This window comes from Diachasma alloeum, unplaced genomic scaffold (genome assembly GCF_001412515.2).
Source record: "Diachasma alloeum isolate Michigan unplaced genomic scaffold, Dall2.0 Dall_scaffold_00185, whole genome shotgun sequence".
In the NCBI taxonomy this organism is placed as follows: Eukaryota; Metazoa; Arthropoda; class Insecta; order Hymenoptera; family Braconidae; genus Diachasma; species Diachasma alloeum.
In genome coordinates this window covers 1384206-1403254 of record NW_021680351.1, presented here as the reverse complement: position 1 = coordinate 1403254, position 19049 = coordinate 1384206, and the positions used below count along the sequence as shown (strand labels likewise).

The 19049-nt window shown below is 34.9% G+C and overlaps 3 protein-coding genes across 4 annotated transcripts in view; 1 reads left to right on the top strand and 2 right to left on the bottom strand.

Moving 5' to 3' along the window:
- Positions 1-835, bottom strand: part of LOC107048183 (DNA-binding protein RFX2) — a 24238-nt gene extending 23403 nt beyond the window's left edge. Inside the window, exon 1 of the mRNA XM_015271247.2 lies at positions 168-835. The gene's annotated coding sequence lies outside the window, so the exon portion shown is untranslated. The remainder of the gene's footprint in view (positions 1-167) is intronic.
- Positions 836-2618: 1783 nt separating this feature from the next.
- Positions 2619-7664, top strand: LOC107048051 (sorting nexin-7). The gene is made up of 6 exons (XM_015271011.1): positions 2619-3009; positions 3328-3483; positions 3804-3914; positions 4990-5350; positions 6068-6342; positions 6981-7664. The coding sequence occupies exons 1-6, from the start codon at positions 2845-2847 to the stop codon at positions 7338-7340; spliced, it is 1428 nt and encodes a 475-aa protein (XP_015126497.1). The 5' UTR covers positions 2619-2844; the 3' UTR covers positions 7341-7664.
- Positions 7665-8572: 908 nt separating this feature from the next.
- On the bottom strand, positions 8573-18817 carry LOC107048039. 2 transcript variants are annotated; one of them, XM_015270992.1, is made up of 10 exons: positions 18592-18817; positions 16887-17005; positions 16635-16773; positions 15768-15990; positions 14767-15325; positions 12853-13499; positions 11472-11791; positions 10734-10948; positions 10411-10658; positions 8573-8868 (listed from the first exon to the last, which is right to left on the bottom strand). In XM_015270992.1, the coding sequence occupies exons 1-10, from the start codon at positions 18760-18762 to the stop codon at positions 8783-8785; spliced, it is 2727 nt and encodes a 908-aa protein (XP_015126478.1). In that variant the 5' UTR covers positions 18763-18817; the 3' UTR covers positions 8573-8782. The 2 variants fall into 2 exon arrangements, with proteins under 2 accessions (XP_015126478.1, XP_015126479.1); XM_015270993.1 differs by lacking the exons at positions 16635-16773; positions 16887-17005.
- Positions 18818-19049: the final 232 nt, after the last annotated feature.

Genomic DNA, 19049 nt, shown 5'->3' with positions numbered 1-19049 from the left:
CCCCCCCAAACCCTCACCGTTTTGCCCCCTCGCCGATAAAAAAATTCTGCTCCAAGTCGAGAGCAGATGCCGCTCCACAATCAGACAAACTCCCCCCCCCCAAATCCACTTCCCCGAGACGAAAGAAACCAAAAATCAACGATTAATTTTCCAAAAAATGATATTACCTCACCTCCGGCTGTTCCACCGTCCTTTTATTAACTCAGACGCCCCCCTGAGGGTTTGTCCACTGGACTAAAAAAAATGTTATTCCCCCAATTATTTTTGTTATTCGTCCACTCTCGTCCACTGATTGTCCTCCGGGTGTGACGACGTCTGTCTGTCACCCAGTGAAACACGACAAATAATCACGATAACTTCATGCACTTGTGGAAAATAAACACATCGAGTTTTAATTAATTTCACGAGTAACAAAACGAGACGACCGGTTCAGAATGTCAGTTGTCTACTGCCCTGCGGTCTCCTTGACTACGGCATCACTGACCGAATCACCGACCCCTGAAATCCGTAAAACACGAACTATCCTCTTCATTTCGTGCGCTATCGCGCGCCGCGTAGGCGAAACGACACGAAAAAATGCACAATTTTTTCGAGACAACGAGAGCTTTTTCCGGGGATTATTTATAAAATTATTACCGAGGTCATTTCTGTCACTGGGGAACTATTCTCTCGGCAGACATGTTTGTATCACTGCGCGATTATACGTTCACCTGGAGCTTTTATGCGCCCGCATTGACGACGTTGTCCAGGAAATGCAGGAAACGGAAATGCAATCGTCGGGGTAAATTGGTGGAGAGGAAGCTGTTGGGGTGGTCGGGATTAATCGAGCGCTCCGATTATTATTTGAGAGATGATTTTTTGTATTTTGGGGAGAGGATGGAGATGGGCGGAGATTGGAGCGAACGGTTGGTGGCGCTGATGACGGTTTTTTAAGGTTTTTTTTATTTCGATTGATTGTTTTTGGAGTCGGGAGTTTTTCGAGGGCTTTTTTGTTTATTTGTTCAGGACGGTGATTTTTTTGGAAGTGGCTGCTATTGAACTTTTCTGGAGAAATTTGATGATTTTTTGATGATTTTTTCGGGTTTGATTGATTGTTTTTAATTGAGATTTTTGTGAGGGATTTTTTTAGTCAATTTGTGAGAGGATTTTTTGTGGATAATAGTTGGATTGAAGAAATGGGGGAATATATTTATGAACATATTTATTTTTTTGTGGAATATGTTTAATGGATTTTTCCAGAGAAATTAAATAATTTTTCAATGATTTTTTTACTTCGATTGATTTTTTTTTGGAATTGCAAATTTTTTTTAGCATTTTTTTTTTGTTTAGGCAGATGGTTTTTTATGGAATATTTTCTATTGAACCTTTCTGGAGGAATCGAATGATTTTTGAATCATTTTTCTATTTTGATTGATTGTGGTTTTAATTAAGATTTTTGTGAAGGATTTTTTTCTTCAATTTATGAGACGAATTTTTTATGGAAAATATTTGGATTGAAGAAATATGGGAATATGAATATATTTTTTTTGTGGAATATGTTTAACGGATTTTTCCAGAGAAATTAAATAATTTTTCAATGATTTTTTTACTTCGATTGATTTTTTTTTGGAATCGCAAATTTTTTTAAAGGATTTTTTCAAATTTATGCCGACGATTTTTTATGGAATATTTTCTATTGAGCCTTTCTAGAGGAATCGAATGATTTTTTAATCATTTTTCTATTTTGATTGTGTTTTTAATTAATTTTTAATTTTAATTTTTGTGAAGGATTTTTTCCTTCAATTTATGAGAGGATTTTTTATGGAAAATATTTGGATTGAAGAAATATGGGAATATGAATATTTTTTTTTGTGGAATATGTTTAACGGATTTTTCCAGAGAAATTAAATAATTTTTCAATGATTTTTTTACTTCGATTGATTTTTTTTTGAATCGCAAATTTTTTTTGAGAATTTTTTTTATTTATGCTGACGATTTTTTATAGAATATTTTCTATTGAGCCTTTCTAGAGGAATCGAATGATTTTTTAATCATTTTTCTATTTTGATTGATTGTGTTTTTAATTAAGATTTTTGTGAAGGATTTGTTTCTTCAATTTATAAGAGAATTTTGATTGTTTTTTTTTTGGAATCGAGATTTTTGAGAAGTATTTTCTTCTTTGATTTATACCCAACATTCTTTTATGTAAAATATGTTGAGAGGAGGCGTTGTATGGGAAGAATCTATTAATTTTTCCGATGAAATATTTTTTATTGAACAGTTATCGAGAAATTTTATAATTTCTTCATGCTGACGATTTTTCAAACCCATTTTTCACATTTTCATAGAAAAAATATGGAGGGATGAATCTATTTATTCGCAAAAATTGTCAGCAATTTCAATGAAAATTGAATTATCTCTCCGTTTGAAATTGAACAATTGAGAATTAAGCCACCCGTTAATTTAAAGAGGGAATTGCTCGGAGCAAATTAAATTTAAATTTAATTTTCTCCAATTTAATTTGCTTCAATTCCCTCTCGTAAACAGTCATTCACAGACTCTCCATCCCCAAATAAATAAACAATGATTTTTTTTAGTCCTCGGCCTGACGGAGCAGAATATCCTGACGAATTTTCTCGTAAATCTTCTCCACCTTTCCCTTTAAATCGTTACGTAATCCACAAACGTCGGTCATTTTACTGTTCCCCCACCCCTCGGTTGAGTTCTACGCCAAACACAAACGTTCTGTCAACGGTTCACAGTTCTACTTATTGTGCTATGGCCCACTTTGGATTTATCCAGTGAAGTGTTTTATGTTAATTAAATTGATTTAACGTTATCAATTGCCGATTGACAATTGCAAATATGATGACACCGAGTGAGCACGTGAGTGAGGATTTTGGTGTTAAAATTGGTGAAAATAACTCAAAGATCCCTGAGGTCGGTACCATTTCACCAGGAACCATCAAACATGAGTCTCGTGAGCCTGACTTTATGTCAAATTACAGCACTTCAGTGGAGGGCTCAGTGGTAATTACAGAAAACAGTACTTTCAGGGGGAAAAATGAGGTAAAAGGGACCCTCTTAAATCATCGATATCTCGTGATCGAGTGACACGATTGGGTCGAGTCAGGGCTCATTTTGAAGCCTGAAAAAATATCTTCAAAATGAAGAAAAAAAATTGAAATTTCACTCTGCCGATCCGCAGTTATCGATGATTAAAGATGCAATTTTATTTGTCTCTTGTCTATTCGTGTTTATTTTGGCGTTTTGTTCATTTATTTTTGTTTAATTTTCGGAAATTGTTGTTGAATGCTCATTGGGATATGTTTTCTGGGCTATTCGAAGGTTGCATCGCCATCAATCGACAGTTTCTCAACCCTTCCCGAGCAAGACTCGTCGGATTTTCAACTGGATAACAGGGATTTGCAAGTTAAGATTGATAATCCACAGAAACACTTGGAGACGTTGGAGACGTACATAACGTTTCGCATCACGACGCGGGTAATTATGGGTCATCAGAGGATTTCAGTAACGAAATGTGGTAAAACTACTCAAGTCGACTTGGCTCTTGGCTGAGTTTTCGCGGAATATCTCCGGATCTAAGGGAGATAGACAAATTTTCGTGATAACGAAAATTAAAGAGTGGAGTGAGATCTGCAAAAAAGGTCATTACAGAAATTTCGATATCTGCCTTAGATTCCGAGATATTCACTGAATACTGGTCAATACTCAAAAACACTTTGAACCGTTTTACCGTTTTGCTCATTTTTTTTTATTGTTGGAGGGTTTCGGGAATTTTATTCAATTGTCTTTTTGCACAGACGACGAGGCCTGAGTTCGAGGAGTCGGAGTATGTTGTTCGCAGACGGTATAATGACTTTATTTGGCTGAGACAGAAGCTGGTAGAGACATATCCGTCTCACATAATTCCTGTAAGAATGCCTTCAATTATTACGCATAATTCATTGAATTATCTTCGATTCATGTTTGTACGATCGAATGAAACAATGTCTATCCAACAATGGGTCACCCCCCAACATTAATTACTGCATTTTATCGCTTTATGTGCAAAATTATGTTGAAATCAGTAGTTAAGCGGTAGTTTTCAATGAATATCTCCGAATCTAAGGCAGATAGCAAAATTTCTGTGATAACCTTTTTTGTAACTCTCGATTCGCTCTACAAAAAATGTCATTACGAAAATTTCGCTATTCCACTGGATTCGGAGATATTCCTAAATTACCGCTTCGCTACTGTAATTGTTCAGTTAATTTTAAAAAAAAAAATGAAATCGTCTGAATAATTCATTGAATTATCTTCGATTCATGTTTGTACGATCGAATGAAACAATGTCTATCCAACAATGGGTCACCCCCCAACATTAATTACTGCATTTTTTGCCTTAATGTGCAAAATTATGTTGAAATCAGTAGTTGAGCGGTAGTTTTCAATGAATATCTCCGAATCTAAGGCAGATAGCAAAATTTTTGTAATAATCTTTTTTGTAGCTCTCGATTCCCTCTACAAAAAATGTCATTACGAAAATTTCGCTATTCCACTGGATTCGGAGATATTCCTAAATTACCGCTTCGCTACTGTAATTGTTCAGTTAATTTTTTTTAAAAAAATGAAATCGTCTGAATAATTCATTGAATTATCTTCGATTCATGTTTGTACGATCGAATGAAACAATGTCTATCCAACAATGGGTCACCCCCCAACATTAATTACTGCATTTTTTGCCTTAATGTGCAAAATTATGTTGAAATCAGTAGTTGAGCGGTAGTTTTCAATGAATATCTCCGAATCTAAGGCAGATAGAAAAATTTCTGTGATAACCTTTTTTGTAACTCTCGATTCGCTCTACAAAAAATGTCATTACGAAAATTTCGCTATTCCACTGGATTCGGAGATATTCCTAAATTACCGCTTCGCTACTGTAATTATTCAGTTAATTATTTTAAAAAAATTGAAAACGTCTGAATTAGGAAATTTTTTGCCCTTCAGCCAATGCCAGGCAAGCACTCCCTCCTGGCTCAGCTCGACCGCTACTCCAAAGAGTTTATAATCGCCAGAATGAAGCTCTTGCATGTGTTTTTGAATCGCATAGTCAATCATCCGATTCTGAGTTGCGACAAAGAATTGAAGGGTTTTTTGACAGCTAAACCAGCTGAATTTTCCATAATCAGGAAGAATCGTGGAAATGTCATGGGAAAAGTGACTGATTCATTTCAAAATATTGCCAGTACTTACTCGATGAAACAGAAGAATCCGGAGTTTGAGAGGACCCGGGATTATTGCAATGCATTGTGCGAAAAATTGTCTCACATCGATAAGATCAATCATCGAATACACAAGGAGAGGCAAGGTAACACATTCCAAAAGAAAATTAGCGAAGTGGTAAAACTATTCAAGTGGATTTAATATCTCCCAGTTGAGTTTTTGAGGAATATTTCCGAATCTAAGGGAGATAGCGAAATTTTTGTAATTACGTTTGTTGTAGCTCTCAATCGGCTCTACAAAAAAGGTTATGACAATAATTTTGATATCTCCCTTAGGTTCCGAGATATTCATTGAACACTGGTCAATAGTCAAAATCATCGTTAAAATCAAATCAACCAATACAGCTAGCGTAATCAGCTTTTAACTTCGACTTAATGGCACTGAAACAAACATTTGTTGAAGATAAAAAATTTTTGATTTTCTTCGTAGTTTTTTTCCCATTGAATTTTCTATTTGAAATTCAATCAACAAATTAAATCGTAAATAATCTGTGAAAAAAAAATCGAGGAAAAATTTTCATCTTCAACTGAAGAAAAGAAATGAAAAAATTGGAAAATTCTATTGAAAAAATGAATAATAAAATGGTAAAATGTGATTTTTTTCTTCTGTTGAATTTTTTCTCTTGAAATTCTTGAAATTCAATTAACAAATTAAATGAAAAATAATTTATAAAAAAAATTAATGGATTTTTTATCGTCAACAGAAGAGGAGAAATAAGAAAAATGTGAAAACTGTTTAAAAATAAGAAGAATGAAGTGATAAAATGTGAAATAATATTATGGAAAATTCATTTTGCATTCAGAATATGTAATCGAGCTTCATCAGATGCACCCTATATTCACCCAATGGTCGGCATCTGAACCAGAATTGTCACCACTTCTGTTGACAATTGCTCGAGCCATTGAAGCTAATGGGGCAGCTCATCACAAATTCATGGATAATGTATCGGCTAGTGAACGAGAGTACATCGCTTATGTGGAATCTGTCAAGGATGCACTGACGAGGCGAGATAACATGCAGCTAGAGTATGAGTTGACGATGGATGAATTGTCGAAGAGGAGATATGAGAAAGATCAGGTAGAAATTGTCAATGTCTTGTTCAATTTTAAACACAGAATTTTAAAAACTGAATTTTACATTTTGTTCAGGTTCAATTATCTCGTTAAATAATGGATCTAATGCAAAATGTCATCGAACATTTTTTCTTGGAAATATCATAAGCTTCAAAAAAGTATTATGACATTTCGCTGTAAAACCACTCGTTTACAAGATATTTCGAAAATGCAAAACATGTGGATTGACTCATTTATTATGTTTTTGTTAATTCCCTCTTGATTGTTAAATTATCTCGTTTAACAGCGGTTTTAACGCAAAAAGTCACGAGAAACTTTTTACTGCAAATTTCATGAAATTCAAAAAAGTTCTTACGACATTTCCCTCTAAAAGCACTCCTTCAGAAGATATTCTCAAAAAACAGATTATGAAAAATTTCACTCACTCCTGATGAATTAATTCTTCAATGTTTAATCGTCTTGCCAATGAATAATTCTAAATGAAAGTGTCAAAAAACATTTATTCTAAGAAAATGTGATCCTTAAGAAGAATATCCTTCGCCATTACCCTCGAAGAAACCTTGATTTCCGGGATAAACTGAAAATGCAAAAGGAGAATTTTTAAAAAAATCCATTGCTCTCTTGATTCTCTCCAAAAAATAGTTGCTGGACTCTACGAGTAACACCCCAAGATCTCAAGGATGGAGTGGGACTCTCTGGAAGGGTGAATCTCGTGACGAAAAACTCGAGAGATTGGGCCAGACTGTTCCACGTCTGGCGAAGCGTTCGGAAATTCTCCAGGATCGTTTGGAATGCACCAACGAGAATCTCCGAAGTGACGTTGAGCGTTGGAACATTGAGAAACAGTCCGAGATAAAGAATATGATGATGTCAATGGCCGACAGGCAAATTCAGCTGTACGAGGATTGCATGAAGAGCTGGGAAAACATTCTAGTCAATCTCAAGTTCGATGGGATGAGCCCTGACATAAAGCAAGTCGAGAAGGCTAAGATTTTAGCGTAAATTATTGGAAATATCTCGGTCTCAGTGTTTTTAATGTCACTTTTGTCCCATTCGGGGTGAATTTTCTCTTTCATTTGTGGAGAACACGAGGTGATGAGCTATTGGATCGACAGGCGAATCAATAAATGGGACCAAATGCCGAATGATGGATTGGAATTGATTACGATTGAAATATTGAATCACTGACTATCACTTTTAGTTGATAGTGACAGAGCTGGATTTAATGGGGAATTAAATACTTTAAGGCCCCGGTGTACTATCTTTCGAATGTTATCTGGATTTTTTTAATCTTTCGTAATCCGAAATTGTCAATTGAGTGGTACATCATGTAGAAATTTCCAAAAATTATGATAGAATGATTTAAAAAAATAGAAAAAATTCTGAACTTTTTTAAAGAGCGTTTTTAATTGAGATTCAGAATGAGTTGAAAAAAGTGGAAATTACAAATATCTGATTCGCTGTGGCAAATTATCTATTAGCTGTCATTTTCCATGGTGGATAACAAAACACTAACTCCTCATGGGAAGTGACAGCTAGGTATCTCAATTTTCAAAACAGTGGTATGTAGTCATCTGCCATTTTTATGTGATAAAAGTGTGATTAAAAAATTCTCCAAAATATAACAACTTTTTTCAAAGAGCCTTTTCCGTAATAAATGTCTCTGTGCAGTGTGGGAAAAGATTTACGAAATCAGTCTTCCCCCTGCATGATATTGGGTGACAGGCCGCCATTTGTCACCGTAAATCAGATACATTTTTCAATTTCTTGTTATTCAACTTATTCTGAATATAAATTAAAAATGCTCTTTGAAAAAATTAAGAATTTTTTCTACTTTTTTTTTATTATTCATTCATAATTTTTCAAAACCTCTGCATGATGCAGGACTTAATTGACAATTTCAGATGACGAGAGATTAAGAAAAACATCGAGGTAACGTTCGAAAGATAGTACACTCGGGCCTTAATTGAAGAAAAAATTACTCGATATAATTTTTACTCACAATAAAAATTAATTCACTTTTCTTTAGCGTCTCTTGTTCTTCGATGGAGTAGAGTAGGAAATGTAGATTTGATTGTTGAATTAATTATTGGGTATTCAGTGGTTGAAATGAAGTATCAGAATTCCAGCTCTGTATGGCATTACTTATGTTCTTAAATGTTTATATCACCGTTGCCAAATATTAGAATTCGTGTTGTTGCAAGAGTCGAGGGTGAAATAAAATAGATGTCTGATTCATTAATGACGAAATCAATTTCTTATTCCTCTCAGTCTGAGCGTAAACATAAGTCGTTATCTCACATCTCATTAGTAAATTTATAAATATCATTTTTTTTTCCTTAAATGAAGGCAATTCATAATTTATGACAATCTGGAAATTTGTCCATTCGTTTAAACTATTGTACTTCAATGATTGGAGAGTTGTGGATTATTCCACCGTACTTTCAGTCTGGGCCTGTCTCATCAGGTATTACAGTCATGTAGAGGGAGACCAAGTTATCCATGTCCAGAATTTGCACCAGTGAATCAGCTGGAAGTAACAAATTTTTCATTATTTACAATGTTTTTCCGTTTTTTAAAAATATTTTTTCTCTTATTTCTCTTTGAATAATCTGTTATTTTGTTTATTTTTTTGCAAAAATATTCAAAGAAAAAATCCAATATATTTCAGTTTGATATACTATTTGCATTTCACTGAAAAAAAAATTAATTTTGAGAACAATATTAAATTTTGATCTTTTTCTATGAATATTTCCATAAAAACTGGGCGGAATGACTTCTAAACTTTCTAAAAATGGACAAAAAATGCTAGAATTCCCAATAAATTTCAATATAATTCTTTAGTTAGACCTCAAGGTCCAGCAGATATTATTGAGACTCACTTGAGAACATTTTTTCAATTTCTACTTTAAAAAATCAGTAATCTCTTGGAAATTTTTCTACAAATATTCACAAAAAAAATTCAATACATTTCTTTTTGATATACCATCTGCATTTTACTGCAAAAAAAATTAAATGTTGAAAAACCATTGAATTTTAATCTTTTTCTACGAATATTTCTATAAAAACTGGGCGGAATGACTTCTAAACTTTCTAAAAATGGACAAAAAATGCTAGAATTCCCAATAAATTTCAATATAATTCTTTAGTTAGACCTCAAGGTCCAGCAGATATTATTGAGACTCACTTGAGAACATTTTTTCAATTTCTACTTTAAAAAATCAGTAATCTCTTGGAAATTTTTCTACAAATATTCACAAAAAAAATTCAATACATTTCTTTTTGATATACCATCTGCATTTTACTGCAAAAAAAATTAAATGTTGAAAAACCATTGAATTTTGATCTTTTTCTACGAATATTTCCATAAAAACTGGGCGGAATGTCTTTTAAACTTTCTAAAAATGGACAAAAAATGCTAGAATTCCCAATAAATTTCAATATAATTCTTTAGTTAGACCTCAAGGTCCAGCAGATATTATTGAGACTCACTTGAGAACATTTTTTCAATTTCTACTTTAAAAAATCAGTAATCTCTTGGAAATTTTTCTACAAATATTCACAAAAAAAATTCAATACATTTCTTTTTGATATACCATCTGCATTTTACTGCAAAAAAAATTAAATGTTGAAAAACCATTGAATTTTGATCTTTTTCTACGAATATTTCCATAAAAACTGGGCGGAATGTCTTTTAAACTTTCTAAAAATGGACAAAAAATGCTAGAATTCCCAATAAATTTCAATATAATTCTTTAGTTAGACCTCAAGGTCCAGCAGATATTATTGAGACTCACTTGAGAACATTTTTTCAATTTCTACTTTAAAAAATCAGTAATCTCTTGGAAATTTTTCTACAAATATTCACAAAAAAAATTCAATACATTTCTTTTTGATATACCATCTGCATTTTACTGCAAAAAAAATTAAATGTTGAAAAACCATTGAATTTTGATCTTTTTCTACGAATATTTCCATAAAAACTGGGCGGAATGTCTTTTGAACTTTCTAAAAATGGACAAAAAATAACGAAATCTTCAACGCATATCAATAAGACGCTGGTAAGACTCACTTGAGAAGCTCATTGAATGCTCTAGAAATCTCACAGGCCTTGCATAATGCTGATTACTCCTCTTCCTCAATAATGGCACTAGATAACGAGTAGGATTCCACAATGGGCTCGGTGTTGTCGACAGCTCCATTCCCCCATTCTTCCCTGACTTCTCTGTCATCGGGAGAATGTGAGTTATTTTGTATTGATTTGTATCGATGTTCCATATGTATTTGCAGCCTGCTTCGTACATTTTCCTCTCCTGCAGACTGTGGAAAACGAACATTAACACAGTTATTCATGAAATTTTCGTTTGGAAACAGTTCAATGGGTTCGAATGTTACCAATTTGGCTGTTTGCAGTACTCGCTGGCCTGGATTTTCATAATTAACAAACAAATAACATCTCCTGTTATTGAACACACGTCGATGATCTCTATGTCGTAATCACTGCAGTGCCAGTATTTTTTCTTGAATCTCCGACATATCCAATCAGCGATGTGATGCGAAAATGTCTCAATATCGAAACTAAATTGGTTTATCGATACGTGAGGTAATGCCTGAAATTAATTTGATTCAATACTTTTCATTCATTGGATACATCATTAATTTTTTCAATTGATTAGTTAATTAATTATAGCCCTTGATGTTGAAATCATGAAAGAAATGGTGATTCGTACAAAATCAAATTGAATTTCTTTAAAATTCGGTTTTAATCTGGAGAATATCTCGAAAACGACTGGTTTTAGAGAAAAATGTCTCTGATTCTTTTTTGTAGCTTATGAAATTCTCTACAAAAAATGGCTTCTGACATTTTCTCCTAAAATTAGAGGAAAGCATTATTTCATGCGTAAAATAATAAACAAAAACCGTCTGCAGATTTTATTAAATATCTCATGAACGAGTGGTTTCACGAGAAAATGTCTCTGAACCTTTTTTGTAGCTGACAAAATTTCTCACAAAAAATGTCTTATGATATTTTGCTCTGGCATTACTCGTTCACCGAGAAAATCAACTCATTCTGCTGGGCGTCACCCTTTCCCTTTAAAATTTGTGACAAATAGTGTGGAAAATGATAATTACCATTCTCTCGGCTTTACCATTACTAATCATCTGCATCTGCACGTAACCCGAGCCATGAACATGCATTGGAAGCACACATTGGTAGCTGACGTATCCCCCAGTCTCGTCATCCTCAACGTCAGTGATCACAGATATCATTTCGTCGTCGAGCTCAATGTAGCTCCTCTTAAAATGAGTTGTGCATTTTATCGTGGGCTGGGGGATGAAGGCCCTGGGCGCCAGGGGGGAATCATTGTGCGTCACTGTCATGTAGCGATCACGACAGAACATTATGTTGTACATTCGTTGGTTTAGGCTCAATGGTTGGAGGACTGTTTTTGCTGTTGGTAAAATCGAATGAAATTGTCAATTATTTACATTTTTCGTGTGAAGCTGAAACTAGCGGAATAATCGTCAGCGGAAAATTCAATTTAGGGGATATTCAAGTGTAGGAGAGTCAAATAACCATATGTACAAATGGTTTTTAAGTGCGAAAGGGTGTGTACATTATTTGAAAACATTTGCACACCCCTAAATTCGCCTCAGACCAGGGATCCCCATATTAAATTTCTGTAATGTTACAAGAATTTGACCCCTACATTAATAATGAAGGTTTAAAAAATAGTTTTTAAGTGCGAAAGGGTGTGTAGATTATTTGAAAACATTTGCACACCCCTAAATTCGCCTCAGAGCAGGGGATCCCCATATTAAATTTCTGTAATGTTACAAGAATTTGACCCCTACATTAATAATGAAGGTTTAAAAAATGGTTTTTAAGTGCGAAAGGGCGTGTACATTATTTGAAAACATTTGCACACCCCTAAATTCGCCTCAGAGCAGGGGATCCCCATATTAAATTTCTGTAATGTTACAAGAATTTGACCCCTACATTAATAATGAAAGTTTAAAATATGTTGATTCAATTTTCCAAATAATATAACATTAATGGTGGCTTAAGGAATGGTTTCGATTTTTATGATTATTTTTCCAAATTTTGAATTTTTCTTCAAATATGATTTTGAGGTTTTAATGAATATCTCGAAATCCAAAGGAGATAACAAAATTTTTCCCATGACCATTTTCGTAAATGAATGCAATTGAAGAACATTTCAGATTACAAAAATAAAAAAAACAGCCCAGATCACGTTCGAAAGAAAATAAACGCGGGTCTTAAATTAATAATGAAATAAGTAATTAATTCAGCAGTCAAGTGGTCAATCGAATTGAATAACTCGGAATTTAATAAGAATAGCGAAATTTTCGTAAGATTTTTAGATTAAAATTTTACCAACTCCTTTACAATTTGAGACATTCATCGACACCTGGCGTTAGAATGGAATTGACTTGAACCGTTTGCCCACTTCACTGCTGAATTAATAAATGTCAAAATGTCTTCAATTACCAGACTCAATAGGCTTGAAACCCCCGTGGAAGGCCTCGAGACTGCCATTATCCTCCGTCTCGCTGTCGTCATGCTGAATCTTCTTGTTCCCCGAATACGCAGGACTGCTCTCCCTCGAGGTGTAGCGATGGGCCGAGCAGTACCGATGCTCATTCTGATCCCTGATGTGCTTGAATGGAATGATGTTCTCCGTGTCCTCGGCCTCCACCCGGAATTCGTATTTTTTATCCGCGAGTCGTCGCTTTCTGAAGGAACTGAGTTTCTCGCAGGTCTCCTGGGTGTCGTCTGTGAATTCGTAGGCTTTCTCGGCCTCGAGGGTCAACTTGTGGGTGGCTCGGGTCCGAGGGGGTGGTGAGTGCAGGCTCGAGCGCTTTCGGGGACTCGGGTGGCGGAAGGAAGCGGCTATTATCGGGGGCGACATGAGCCGGGGGGAGCAGGGGACTGGGGATATCGAGAGAATGTGCAGGGGGGAGTTTATCGATGTGACGGCGGTGATGTTGGGGTCGTGGGAGGTCCCCGGCTGGGGCGAGACTGGACGTTTACGAGTATTTGGGTGACTAGATTCGGTTCGCGTGCGGAGAATGTCCGAGGGGGGCATCAGCACTTGACACTGGCGGGAGTCGGCTGGCAGCCTCTGAGGGGTCGATCTGCGGGGATGAGAAAAAATGCGTTTGGGTTTTTGAGAGAGTATTTGGGATTTTTTAATGACAACACTGAGCTTATTTACACCGGGGAGTTGGACACGAGCAGACAGTTGTTGATCCAAAGAACATTGACACAAGTCAATGTTGTTTGAATCAACAATGTGTTTTTCTGGTGATTAATAAGGTCGAAATTATTTCATTTGAGCATAAAATATTTCCAAATGTGAATAATAAGATGATTTAATGAATTATGGGTCTCATAACTTTGAGAATCTGCATTCTGCGGAATTATTTTTTGCGTTTTTGGGATTATTTCCCAATGATCTCTTGTAATAACCGATGAATTTCATAGAGTGAATAAAATTGAGACTCAATTCGACTGAGATAAAATATTATAGTAAAATATTTTTATAATATTTCTGTGCATGGCTCGTTATTTTGTGGTTTAATTTATTCTCTCTAAGGGAGAAGGAAATGCCCAGCAAGTCAATGTTGGTTGAATCAATAAAATACTCTTCTGATGATTACTAAGGTCGAAATTATTTCTTTTGAGCATAAAATATTTCCAAATGTGAATAATAAGATGATTTAATGAATTATGGGTCTCATAACTTTGAGAATCTGCATTCTGCGGAATTATTTTTTGCGTTTTTGGGATTATTTCTCAATGATCTCTTGTAATAGCCGATGAATTTCATGCAGTGAATAAAATTGAGACTCAATTCGACTGAGATAAAATATTATAGTAAAATATTTTTATAATATTTCTGTGCATGGCTCGTTATTTAGTGGTTTAATTAATTCTCCCCTCGGGAGATTAAAATTCCAACAAATAAAAATTGTTTAATTTCAGCAAAAAAAATTTCAATCATGAATAATAAAGTCGAGAATGACTATTCTGTGGATAATTTTCCATCCTCTGGTGAAGTCAGACTATCTCATAAAAAACATCAGATCTTATGGTGAAAATTTGGATAATACTTTGTTCATATTTCGTTCGAGATTTGGAAGAGGCAGCACGAACACGTAGATATTTAGTCTCTCCTTTCAACAACGAAACATTTGGCTCAAGCGGCTGACCTTTCGCGGGGAGACCCTGACATTTCCGGATGAGAGTGTCTCTCATAAAGTGAAGCCCAACGACAAAAACTTGGCTCGAAGTTACAGGCTTGCTATCACATCGTCATTGTTATTCTATTAAAAAATTAATTTCGTGTATTTGAGCAAATGGCAATCGCCTTCGTCTCGTCATTAGCCATTGAGAATTTACCTTGGAGAGCAGGAGGCGTGTTTCACCAGAGTGATGGACTCGCTCCCAATGCTCAACTCCTGATTGACGTCGTCGCAGAAGTCCTGCAGTATCTTGTCCCTCACTGAAATTGTTTTCTGTTCGTAAACACTGTTACTACTGTTTTTACCACACTCACACTCATTAATATTAGCACAATCACAGGATTTGGTGAGATCCTCGGTGTAAGCGGAGACAGGAGAGGCCTCCGACGACTCCAGTGTGTAGAGTTTATCCGACGAATTATTGTAGCACTCGGTCCTCGTGTCGTCCAGGTCGTCGACGTCACTCGTCTCTAGTGGTACCATATCGCCAATATCACTGGAATTATTGCGAATGCTCTTTCGTTTAGGCACGAGCAGATCCACTCGCAGAACGTGGAGAAAATTTCCAGTATTCACGACAACGTGATTCTGGTAGTTTAGGCAGACTGATGCGCGGAATCTGGGGTATGGGGAGATCACTTCGTAGGTCGTGTGGACGGTTAGACCATGGAGGAGACAGTTGCAGCGGACACAGCCGTCCCAATTGGCTGCCAATTCTGTTGGAATTGAGTGATTTAAAAAAAAAATAAGGAACTTCATTGTGTAGAATAGGTTTTATCTCGATAACGAGGGCTCCCAGCGAAAAATATCACAGAAGCTTTTCTGTAGAGAATTTTATAAGCTACAAAAAAGGTTCAGACTCATTTCCTCGTAAGTCCACTCATTAATGAGATATTCTCATAATAAGAAAATCCGTTTTTTAATGCATCATCCAACACAATTTAATTTCATTCCACTGGGAGAATTGAATTCTCATCATTTTTTACTTCACCAATGCTTCCAGCGGAAAATGTCACGAGACATTTTTTGTAGAGAATTTCATAAGCTACAAAAAAGGTTCAGCTACATTTCTTCGCAAGTCCACTCATTCACGAGATATTTTCATATAAAAAAAAACTGTTTTTGAAATAATTGAATTCTCAATGATTTATACTTCACCTTCTTCTTCATAAGAAGCTGCCACTTTAGCGCACTCTCGACAATTACTCAACGAGGGTAGTGTAGTGATAGTGAGATAAGCCCGATCCGTTGTCTGGGAATTTCCCCAGTCAGCATGCAATCCATGTATCACAATTTTATTTCTCTCCATCGGCCACTGGGCAACCACAACGTCCAACTCTTTGCTTATTGTGTAGCTTCCGAAGAGGGTGACTTCTGCGACCTTTTCAGTGATTTTGGTAAAATACGTTTTTAAGCAAAAGCAATAATAATAAAAATAATAAAAATAGATTAATAAATTAATAAATAATATTAATTAATAATATTAATGAATTAATTAATATTATTAATTAATATTATTAATTAATTTATTAATATAATATGAATGAATTACTTAATAATAAGAATAATAAGAATAATAAATTGATATTATTATGAAATTAAAAAATCAATTATTTGAAATAAGAATAATTCTTTTCAGTAGAATATAATAATAATTTTAATAATCTATTATTATCATTATTATTATTACTATCATCAATTTTTTTTTAATTTAACCAATTAATCAGCATTTATTATGAATTATTTTTCCCAAAAAATAATAATAATAATAATTCTTTTACAATTTTTGTGTAGAGATTGTAGTAAATTACAATAATTCTGATTTAATAATTATGATAATAAATTATCATTTGCATTTATTGATAATTATAAATTTAATCATCTAGTATTTTAACTGATACCATATCTTATTGATTTTCTCTCAGAGTTTAATTAATTCCTTTTGAATTAGGGTGATGCATAATTAATTAAAAATATTATTTTTATTAATATCTGGTTGATGCAATAGTTGTTTGAAATTATTACCTTTCGAGCGAATCGAGTGGGCGAAAATGCCCACCAGTGCAGTAGGTATTTGTAGAGAGATCCGTAAACCCTGAGGTCCATGCTACAGGTGTACGTCAGGAGAAACTGGCCGCACTGGGTCAGGCCCATGACAATGTGTCTGGGGGAATATTTAAGGATTTAGGTGGAATGGGGGCATGAGTAGAGTGAAATATTCGTGAATTGAAGTGTTTTTTAAAAATGGGATTGAGAGATTTTTTTGAGATAGCTCACCCAGCTTGGAGTGCTGACAATGGAATGACGTGTGTCAGAGGGAGATGACCCCATGATGGAACTTTCGTGAAGAGTCTCTCCTCCGGGGAATAGTTGTGCTGGGATAGGCAGCCCCTTATCTATTTGAGGAATAGTGGAGTTTTAAAACGGATTGGGAGAGGATAGAAGTGAGTGAATAAAAATTACTCGTCTTCAATCGTCAATATCTCGAGAATGGCAGAGTGAAATCAAATAAGTCTGATTTCTTTTTAAAGCTTCTTCTTCAAGCTTGAAAATGAGAAAAAAATCATCTAAATGGTATCATTTCTTCGAGAGATATTGAAGATTTAAAAACCCAACAAAATAGGAGAGTCAATGAAAGTTAATCGTCTTCAATCGTCAATATCTCGAGAATGGCAGAGTGAAATCAAATAAGTCTGATTTCATTTCAAAGCTTCTTCTTCAAGCTTGAAAATGAGAAAAAAATCATCTAAATGGTATCATTTCTTCGAGAGATATTGAAGATTTAAAAACCCAACAAAATAGGAGAGTCAATGAAAGTTAATCGTCTTCAATCGTCAATATCTCGAGAATGGCAGAGTGAAATTAAATAAGTCTGATTCCTTTTTAAAGCTTCTTCTTCAAGCTTGAAAATGAGAAAAAAATCATCTAAATGGTATCATTTCTTCGAGAGATATTGAAGATTTAAAAACCCAACAAAATAGGAGAGTCAATGAAAGTTAATCGTCTTCAATCGTCAATATCTCGAGAATGGCAGAGTGAAATCAAATAAGTCTGATTTCTTTTTAAAGCTTCTTCTTCAAGCTTGAAAATGAGAAAAAAATCATCTAAATGGTATCATTTCTTCGAGAGATATTGAAGATTTAAAAACCCAACAAAATAGGAGAGTCAATGAAAGTTAATCGTCTTCAATCGTCAATATCTCGAGAATGGCAGAGTGAAATCAAATAAGTCTGATTTCTTTTTAAAGCTTCTTCTTCAAGCTTGAAAATGAGAAAAAAATCATCTAAATGGTATCATTTCTTCGAGAGATATTGAAGATTTAAAAACCCAACAAAATAGGAGAGTCAATGAAAATTAATCGTCTTCAATCGTCGATATCTCGAGAATGGCAGAGTGAAATCAAATAAGTCTGATTTCTTTTTAAAGCTTCTTCTTCAAGCTTGAAAATGAGAGAAAAATCATCTAAATGGTATCATTTCTTCGAGAGATATTGAAGATTTAAAAACCCAACAAAATAGGAGAGTCAATGAAAATTAATCGTCTTCAATCGTCGATATCTCGAGAATGGCAGAGTGAAATTCAACGAGTCTCATTTCATTTCAAAGCTTCTTCTTCAAGCTTGAAAATGAAGAAAAAATCATCCAAATCGCACCATTTCCTCCGAAGATATTGCAGTTCAAAAAATCTCAACCGAAATTTCAATCTCCACCGGAATTGATTAAAATCGCTATTAATAACGATTAATCAATCATAATTTTAATTAGTGTCATTAAAGCGGTGCAGAATATCTCCCCAAGAACCCAAGACAATTTTTAAAATCAAAGTTCGAGATGATAACGCTAAATAAACACTCGCAATTCTGCAATTGTTTCCCCGAATGAAGTAGACACTCGAAAACAATAATCTCTCCTTCAATCGGCTACAGCGTTATTTTCAAACACAATCTGATGAATAAATTTGCAGGTTAGGTCCATCAACTCACCTCTCTGGTAAATAATTTTTTCAAGAAGTGTCTTCCACTGTTACTCCCACAACTTGTATTTCGTTGTCCAACAACAACAAAACGTGCCTGACGCTCCGCGGATATATCGGTATCGGATAAATTGTCATCGGGATACTCTGAGGTAGTATCGGAAGACGTTGTGTCCGCCATTTTTAAATAACCATTGATGATTTACGGGGAATTGTTTTCTTCCGCGAAAGTCCGGGGCAATGAGTTGCGGTAGATTGTAGATCATGACGGGGATTTAGATGACTCGACGGTTGAGAAAGTCAGATTGCATCTAGGGATGAAATCTGTCTCTGTCTAGCAGATGTCGCAGCCAATCAGAGGGGCGACTGGAGGGAGACAGATTCTCCCGCGCTGATTTTCTGCCTTTCTCTGGGGTTGGCCGCCCTCGTTGCGGACGAATTCCCCATTTCTCTTCCATTTTTACTAGG